The 8,896-nt window shown below is 37.3% G+C and overlaps 1 protein-coding gene across 1 annotated transcript in view; it reads left to right on the forward strand.

The window, feature by feature from the left end:
* The window catches only part of LOC125031535 (nicotinamide phosphoribosyltransferase-like), a 14,697-nt gene extending 9,948 nt beyond the window's left edge, over nt 1-4,749 (forward strand). The window contains exons 8-12 of the mRNA XM_047622412.1: nt 217-374; nt 1,234-1,348; nt 2,274-2,356; nt 2,986-3,171; nt 3,943-4,749. Of these exons, the coding sequence (XP_047478368.1) occupies nt 217-374; nt 1,234-1,348; nt 2,274-2,356; nt 2,986-3,171; nt 3,943-4,083 (683 nt within the window). The 3' untranslated portion in view covers nt 4,084-4,749. The remainder of the gene's footprint in view (nt 1-216; nt 375-1,233; nt 1,349-2,273; nt 2,357-2,985; nt 3,172-3,942) is intronic.
* The last annotated feature ends 4,147 nt before the right edge of the window (nt 4,750-8,896 follow it).

Below are 8,896 nucleotides of genomic sequence, written 5' to 3' on the forward strand. Positions count from 1 at the left end.
TTCATGTAAAAATTAGTCTCCTAGCTGGTATAAATAAATATTGGTTCGCATTCCAGAAATATAGATATAGGAAACATCTCTGGACCAATTTCCTTTTTTTTCGTGTGAATGATTTCCTTCTTCATTTTTTTGTATTCCAAAGACGACCATCATTAATCACTAAAAAAAGAAAAAGAACAGAAAAAAAAAAAATCTAACCCACCTTCCCACGTGCAGAGTTCGTAGGATGCGTGTGTGATTCCTACAACATTTACGAATGTTTGGAAAAGATCTTTGGAGGAGAACTGAAGGACCTCGTCTTGCAGCATGCGAAGAAGGGCGGCATGCTGGTGGTGCGTCCTGACAGCGGCGACCCCTGCGAGGTGATTCTCAAGGTAAGCTTAGCGGGTTGGTCAAAGTGTGTTGTTAATGGTTCTATGTAGTGTGTCTTTGCTAAATATTACGGGCGGGTTTAGTATAGGTTAATTAGTCAAGGTGTGTATTGTTGTTACTGCCTTTATGTAGTGTGTCTTTTCTAAATATTACGGACTGTTACATTATGGGTTAGTTAGTCAAGGTGTGCATTGTTGTTACTAGCTTTATGTAGTGTGTCTTTGCTAAATATTACGGGCTTGTGTATTATAGGTTATTCAAGGTGTGTGCTTTTGTTATTAGCTGTATTTAATTTGTCTTTGTTGGCCCAATGTTACGGGTTGGTGCAAATTAATGGTTTCTCTGTGAGGTCAGATTACAAAGTCTTGCTGGTTAATACTCGGAATCCCTGGTTAATACTTGATAATGTGAATTCGTGTGCCCATGAGCTCAATTTTACTGGTTGATACTTTGTAATGTTAAATCGTGTGCCCAGGCGTACGGGAGGGTTTGTCAAATATTACGGGCTGCTGCAATATAATGGTTTCTCTATAAGATCATTTTTACTGGTTGATATTTTGTCATGTTCATTTGTGTGCCTAGACGTATAGGAGAATATATCTTACCCAGTTTTTGCTGGTTAATACTCTGTTGTTGTTTTTTTTGTGTGTGTCTGATTTCACTGGATGTTTACAGCGGTGATTCATAGTGTGACCAGTTTTACTTGCAATGTTGTAATATTTCCTTCCGTGGCCAATTTCCCTACTTATTTACTCTCCCTCCCGGCTTTTAGTCTTCAAAACCTCTGAGACCTGCAAATAACCAATGTTCCAATACTCTTAATATCGAATTAAATCTGACTGAACTGACTTTCTTCGTCAGTGTTTGGAAATTCTCGGAGATCGCTTCGGCACCGAAACCAACGCTAATGGCTTCAAGGTTCTCCCGCCTTTCCTCAAGATCTGTCAAGCTGACGGGGTCAACTTCAAGTCCGTGGGTAAGTTATGATTTTATAGTGATGATATTGTCTATAATGATAATGATAGTAATAATAAGAATTATGATAAAAATAGTAATGATGAGAATTATGATAATAACCATTACTACTACTACTACTATTATCAGCACCATCATCTTCATCATCATCATCATCATCATCATCATCATCATCATCATCATCATCATCATCATCATCATCATCATCATCATCATCATCATCATCTAGGAAGCGAGAACTCCCCTCCCCCCTTCGGCCAAATGGTACTCAGACGCCACAGGCTCTGAGCCACTGACACTCTCTGAAGCAATCAATAGAGGTGCCGAAGTCATTCTTCACAGAATCAGACTAGGTTACCACTGCGCATGGCAAATTATGGAGACAGTTGACAATGCGGACATGCGTTGCAAGTACTGTGGCGAGCCGAACGCCACCCTGTTATATTATTTACAAAGTTGTGAGCATACAATTTCCGAGACAGGGATCACGTCGGGCTGGTAAAAAGATGCCGCATGCTAACATCGTGGCGACATGAGCGCTTGCTGGCAACCCGGCCACCACGGTAAGCATTCAGTGACAGTGAATTAATTGAGACAGCTATAAATAGCTGGCACAGGCCGGGCAAAGCTAGATTTCGTAAATCTAATCACCACCACCACCACCACCACCACCACCACCACCACCACCACCACCACCACCACCACCACCACCATCAATCATCATCACCATCAATCACCATCATCATCACCACCATCATATTTTTCCCCATACTGTCAAATCGTTATATATCCGGAGACGCATTTTTCCTGTACCTTTTGGGATACATCAATTCAAGCACCATACCCAACCATGGAAAGATTATTACACTGTATAGCCCCACTGCAATAAAAAAAAAAAAAACTACGGATTTCCCTTGCTTCCACAGACACCATCCTAAGGACAATGAAGGAGCATGGATGGTCAGCGGACAACGTTAGCTTCGGGTCCGGGGCGTCCCTACTACAGAGGGTGAGCCACGGGGAGGAAAAGCAACAAAGAAATAAGGACATTTAAGCAAAAATATGAAAATTAAGTAGATAAGTAGATGAAATGAAGAATTTAAAAGGGATGATATTGGTAAATAGGATGTTGATAAGGTTTTCTTTTTATGATTGAATATTATAGGAAGATTTTTGCGAGTGAAATGCTGAAGGGAAATGTTGATGTTTATTGTCCATGTTTCTTTAGAGACTTTTTTTTTTTTCTTTAATTTTTTGTAAGGAAACTTCACTTGGTAAATGATAAATGGCTGATTTCAACTTGCCCAATTTACAAGGTTGTAGTAAGGTCACCAACCTATCATCACCAATTATTAAAAAGAATACAAAATACATAATAATCGTTTTTGTTTTTTGATAACTGGTAATATGGTATTTTCTTTTAAGAAACGTAATTTGATGTTTTTTTTATAATTAGTAATTTTGCATTTTTTATTTTTGGTAATTCTATTTGTAACTGGTAACTTGGTAATTTTCATATAATTGGCAATTTGGTAATTATACTTATAATTGGTTATTTAGTATTTTCTTTCATAACTGGTATTTTTAAAAGTAATATGATACCCCCCTGCACCAACCACCCCTTTCTGTCTCCCGCAGCTGGACCGAGACACCCAGAAATGCGCCTACAAGTGCAGCCTGGCAGTGATCGGCGGGCAGGATGTGGAAGTATTCAAGGAACCGATCACAGACACCGGGAAGACGAGCAAGCGCGGACGCCTCACTCTGCAGATGGAAGAAGGGGTGTACAGGACCTTCGAAAAAGGGACTGGGGATCCTGACAAGGTATTAAGGAATGGGGTGGAGGAAGGAGGGTTTTTTTGGGGGGGAGGTAGGGTGCTTGCGAAGGTTTTTTTTTTTTTTTTTTTTTTTTTTTTTTTTGAGGGGGGAAGAGTTCACGGTGTATTTTTTTGTCGGAATTTTGGGTTTTCTCTCGCTCTCAGTATGTAAAAAAAAGGAAAAGAAATGTCAATGTGTTGCATCTTAAACGTTTGTGCCTTAAACGTTTTGGGGGAAATCTGTGTATACGCGCACACACACACACATGTATATGCATCTCCACAGGCATACATATATATTCTATATATGCCTGTGGAGATATATATACATGCGTGTGCGTGCGTGTGTGCGCGTGTGTATCACAGATTGATGTAGAATTGCATATATAAATTCGTACAGAAGGGAATAATCTATACGTTTAAGGCAACTACGATAAAGATTAAAAAAAAAAAAAAAAACAATTGCTACACAGTGAGAGAAATAAAACAAAAATTGGACTAAGGAATACACCGATTTCCCTCAAAACGTTTAAGGCACAAACGATTAAGATACATTTTTTTTTTTTTTTTTTTTTTTTTTTTTTTTACATAGAGAGATAATAGAAAGAATGGCTATATTTTCTGTATATGTTACATGTTTTCGGAATGTTTAAAATTATTCCTGGATGATGAGCGTGGGGACAGGGGGAGGGGAAGTGGGGCATGGAAATAACTTTATGTGCTCTTACACAACGAAAACTCCAAAGTATAAACATACACCGCGCATTTTGTCTTCCAGGACCTGCTTGTAACAGTCTTTGAGAACGGAGAACTCCTAAAAGATTATACATTCGCCGAGATTTGTCAAAGAGCTGAGATTTCTCCTGCTGATCCAGACATCATGAAGTTCTTGGCTGAGGACCAAGGGCAGCGTTGGTGAGAAGTTGCCAGAGTTACTCCAGTAGAAGCAACGGTTGCTGTTACGGGAGCAAAACAACAGGAGTGACTTCATCTTGCCTGAAAACAACACCCGGAACTAAGAGAATCATGAGGTCATTTTGGGATGATATATTGACTGATTAAAAAAGTATATATATATACACACATATATATATATGCTATATGTATATGTATATATGCTATATATATATATATATATATATATATATATATATGTATATATATAAAACCCCTTTCAGCAGACGAAAGTGATAAGATTATGACATCAGGTATGGTATCCTGAAAATCATTGTAAAACGTTCATGTTTAGTGTCTTCGTCCGGATAAGCACACGGAACTAGCATATTTCTCCATAGGATACTGTTGTGAAAGATATATTCATAATGTTCCTGCACGACAACCTGGACAAGTAGGCCTACCACAAATTGTAATGTCAAAAGCCTATTGAGTAGTAATTGATATACAAAATATATGAGTAGGATAACATTCAGGATGTTAAGTATACTGATAGATACTAGCTTTCATAGATGATTTATTGTTTGTAAGAGAGAATATAAACTGTTAACAATGCATTGTGCAAAATGTATTATGCCTGTGATGGATTTACAAATGACGATGTAATAATGAAGATAAAAACAAAAAATAACAATTGCATTAATGTTCCTGTTATCACCATCATCATCATAATTACCTGTATCCTTATTGTAAGAATGGTGACACTATTAGTAATATCAGATAACTCGCACCACACCTAGCTCCCTATATTTATTCTTTTGTTTTTATTGTTAGATACCCTTAACCATACTAAAATACAAATACAATTAAATATGTTTGAACTAATACCAAACAAACGCACACACTCACGCAGATGAGTTTGGATTTAACTATCGATGGAATTGAATTAGGTATTACGGTATACGTATAAGGAAAAAATGTAGCGTGGTATGTAAGATCATGCAATATTGATGTGAAAGGATTTGGCGATGGCGATATATGCACTTACATATTTATATATGTGTAAATATATACACGCTATTTATCGATATCAATGCGACATTGCATTATTCCATCTTCCATATAAGCACACTATAATATATATATATATATATATACACATTGTATCTATATCTATATCTCTATATATGCATATACATATACATGTATGTGTATATATATATTTAGATTGATAGACAGACACACGTACACATATATAGATAGATATATGTGAATATATATATAGCTATAGATATATATATAGATATATGAATGTAGATAAATAAATATACATGTATATGTATATATATAATGTGTGAATTTATATATATATATATATATATATATGTATGTATATATATATTCACACACACACACACACACACACACACACACACACACACACACACACACACACACACACACACACACACACACACACTTCCTCACACATATAAACACACACACACACACACACACACACATATATATATATATATATATATATATAATAAAGGCACAAATAAATATATATATATATATATGTAAATATGTACACACACACACACACACACACACACACACACACACACATATATAAATGTATATATATATAATTAGTATTATCAATATTAACATTATTTGTATTATCATCATGATTAAATTATCATTTTTGCCTTTAGTAGCAGTAGTAGCATCAATATTATCATTATTGATATCATTAGTCTATTATCATCTATTTCATTATTATTATATTTAGTATTCAAGACCAACTGTCCTTTTGTTTCGTAATATGTAAAGTGCAGACCTGCATCAGCGCAGGTAGGCTTTGTATTAGCTGTGTGCCCTGGAAGAATGTGACACAAGTGGCACGGGCAAATAGTCAAGATTGTAATTTCTATCATCACTATCTAAATATACGTATGTATACCATATACGGTAATATAATGATTCAACCTTAATTAATGCAAATTGGAACACAAACAACGTAATGTGTGTGAACAAAGACAAAATGAAGTATCGCCAATGGAAATCCTCAACACACGAAAAAATCTAAGTCATGACAAGACACAGGAAGTAGCACTTAACCCAATCGCCAGGTATGGCAAGAATACATGCCATGCCCCATGTAGTACAATTTTATTTATTGTATTTACACATAGATGGCTCTACAAGTGCTTAGTAACCAAATAGTCGGTTATTAGTCCTACGTATCTCGCCTGTTTACCTTTTTCCTCGACTTTTGGAAAGTGTCTTTTGCATTATTTAATTGTCATAAATGTTAGAGAGATTTTAATAACAATTTGATTTTCATAACTTCAATAACAATAATAACAGATCTATGTCAACTGTATTAAAAAGAAAAACACATCTTTTCGACAATTCAAGGAACGGGGAAGTCGGTCACTACGGCTACTGATAGACTTCTTGCCGGCTGTGGGGCCATCTGTATGTAACAGCATTCACAAAAAAAATCTACTGGGGACAGAACATAAATCCGGGGCGACTGGGTTAATATTACTTCTGATAACGATCTAATGAAATGACTTGTCTGTCTTAAAGGATTGCATTTTGAAAAGAAACACTACCACAATGGAGATGGAATAAAAACGTTTAATGCCATCTTTATTATGTCGGTTTTTCAGTTTATCTGTTTGTAAATGCACGGTACTATATATATGTACGTATGGATTTGTATACTTTATATCTAAGATGTTGAAATCACTTTTCATTTTCATATAAACTGTGACATGATATTTTATGAAGAATTTACAGAAATCATACTTAATAATCACACTAAGGCAAAAGGAAAAAATAAAATAGTATACGCACTTATTCATTTTCTGAAAACACTTTTATATATCATAGAAAATTAGACGCTCTTTGATAATTAAAAAACAAAAATATATTTTCAACTTGACACCATTAACAACTAATTCTTAGTATATATGGACATTACCAATCTTGTAAATCATATCATATAACCCATTTTTTGGCTACTTGCGTTAAGTTAAATATTTTTCTTGCATTTAGGGGAGGAGGGACTATTGCATACCAATATTAAGCCTGTAGTTCTCCATATTTGATTTCTTATTTCTCTGTGGATGAGATATTTAACTTTTAAACAGACAATATAATGTAAAGAAATAATAATAAATCTAATTAATCGATAAGCTGGTGTCTTAAAAAGGTTGAGGATGAACACTGGTTTTAGAATGGATAACAAGGAAAAAATATCTATTGCTATGTACTAACTAATGATGCATACTTAATCTGTTTGAGAATGTTACTGAAATGATGTATGTAATTAGGTTCTAGTCTCATTACATATTGTATCGTAGGGTTATTCATTATTCATAAGATGCCAGTATCGTTTAATTCGTCATATTCTCCCGTTTTCTTTATGGACTAAAACCTATAATGAAGAGCAAGTGTGATCTGGTCCCCTCTTGGTAATTACTACATGTAAAAAGTAGTGAGTCTCCTAAATTTTCTCTTATATTTCCACACTATACCATATGACAGTAGGAGTTTTTACCCAGTTGGAGATCACCCCTTCAGCTATTTTTTGCCAGTTGGGCATTTCCCAGCGTGTTTTTTGCGTGAGTGCTCTCTTCCAATTGTGTGTTTTTGCGTGTGATCTCTTCCTGCGAGTGTTTTTGTGTGAGTGTTTTTTACCCTGCGTATTTTTGTATGAGTGGTCTCTTCCTTGCGTGTGTTATTGCGTGAGTGGTCTCTCCCCTGCGTGTGTTTTTGCGTGAGTGGTCTCTTCCCTGCGTGTGTTTTTGCGTGAGTGGTCTCTTCCCTGCGTGTGTTTTTGCGTGAGTGGTCTCTTCCCTGCGTGTGTTTTTGCGTGAGTGGTCTCTTCCCTGCGTGTGTTTTTGCGTGTTGTCTCTTCCTTTACGTGTGTTTTGGCGTGTGGTCTCTTCCTTGCGTGTGTTTTTGCGTAAAGGGTCTCTCCCCTGTGTGTGTCTTTGCGTAAATGGTCTCTTCCCTGCGTGTGTTTTTGCGTGAGTGGTCTCTTCCTTGCGTGTGTTTTTGCGTGAGTGGCCTCTTCCCTGCGTGTGTTTTTGCGTGAGTTGTCTCTTCCCTGCGTGTGTTTTTGCGTGAGTGGCCTCTTCTCTGCGTGTATTTTTGTGTGAGTGTTCTCTTCCCTGTGTGTGTTTTTGGGTGGGTGGTCTCTTCCCTGCGTGTGTTTTTGCGTGAGTGTCCTCTTCTCTGCGTGTTTTATTGCGTGAGTGGTCTCTTCCTAGCGTGTGTTTTTGCGTGAGTGGTCTCTTCCCTGTGTGTGTTTTTGCGTGAGTGGTCTCTTCCCTGCGTGAGTTTTTGGGTGAGTGGTCTCTTCCCTGTGTGTATTTTTGCGTGAGTGGTCTCTTCCCTGTGTGTGTTTTTGCGTAAGTGGTCTCTTCCCTGCGTGTGTTTTTGGGTGAGTGGTCTCTTCCCTGCGTGTGTTTTTGCGTGAGTGGTCTCTTCCCTGCGTGAGTTTTTGGGTGAGTGGTCTCTTCCCTGTGTGTGTTTTTGCGTGAGTGTTCTCTTCCCTGCGTGTGTTTTTGGGTGAGTGGTCTCTTCCCTGTGTGTGTTTTTGCGTGAGTGGTCTCTTCCCTGTGTGTGTTTTTGCGTAAGTGGTCTCTTCCCTGCGTGTGTTTTTGGGTGAGTGGTCTCTTCCCTGCGTGTGTTTTTGGGTGAGTGGTCTCTTCCCTGCGTGTGTTTTTGGGTGAGTGGTCTCTTCCCTGTGTGTGTTTTTGCGTGAGCGTTCTCTTCCCTGCGTGTGTTTTTGCGTGAGTGGTCTCTTCCCTGCG

The sequence above is a fragment of the Penaeus chinensis genome, chromosome 13 (assembly GCF_019202785.1).
Source record: "Penaeus chinensis breed Huanghai No. 1 chromosome 13, ASM1920278v2, whole genome shotgun sequence".
Lineage (NCBI taxonomy): Eukaryota > Metazoa > Arthropoda > Malacostraca > Decapoda > Penaeidae > Penaeus > Penaeus chinensis.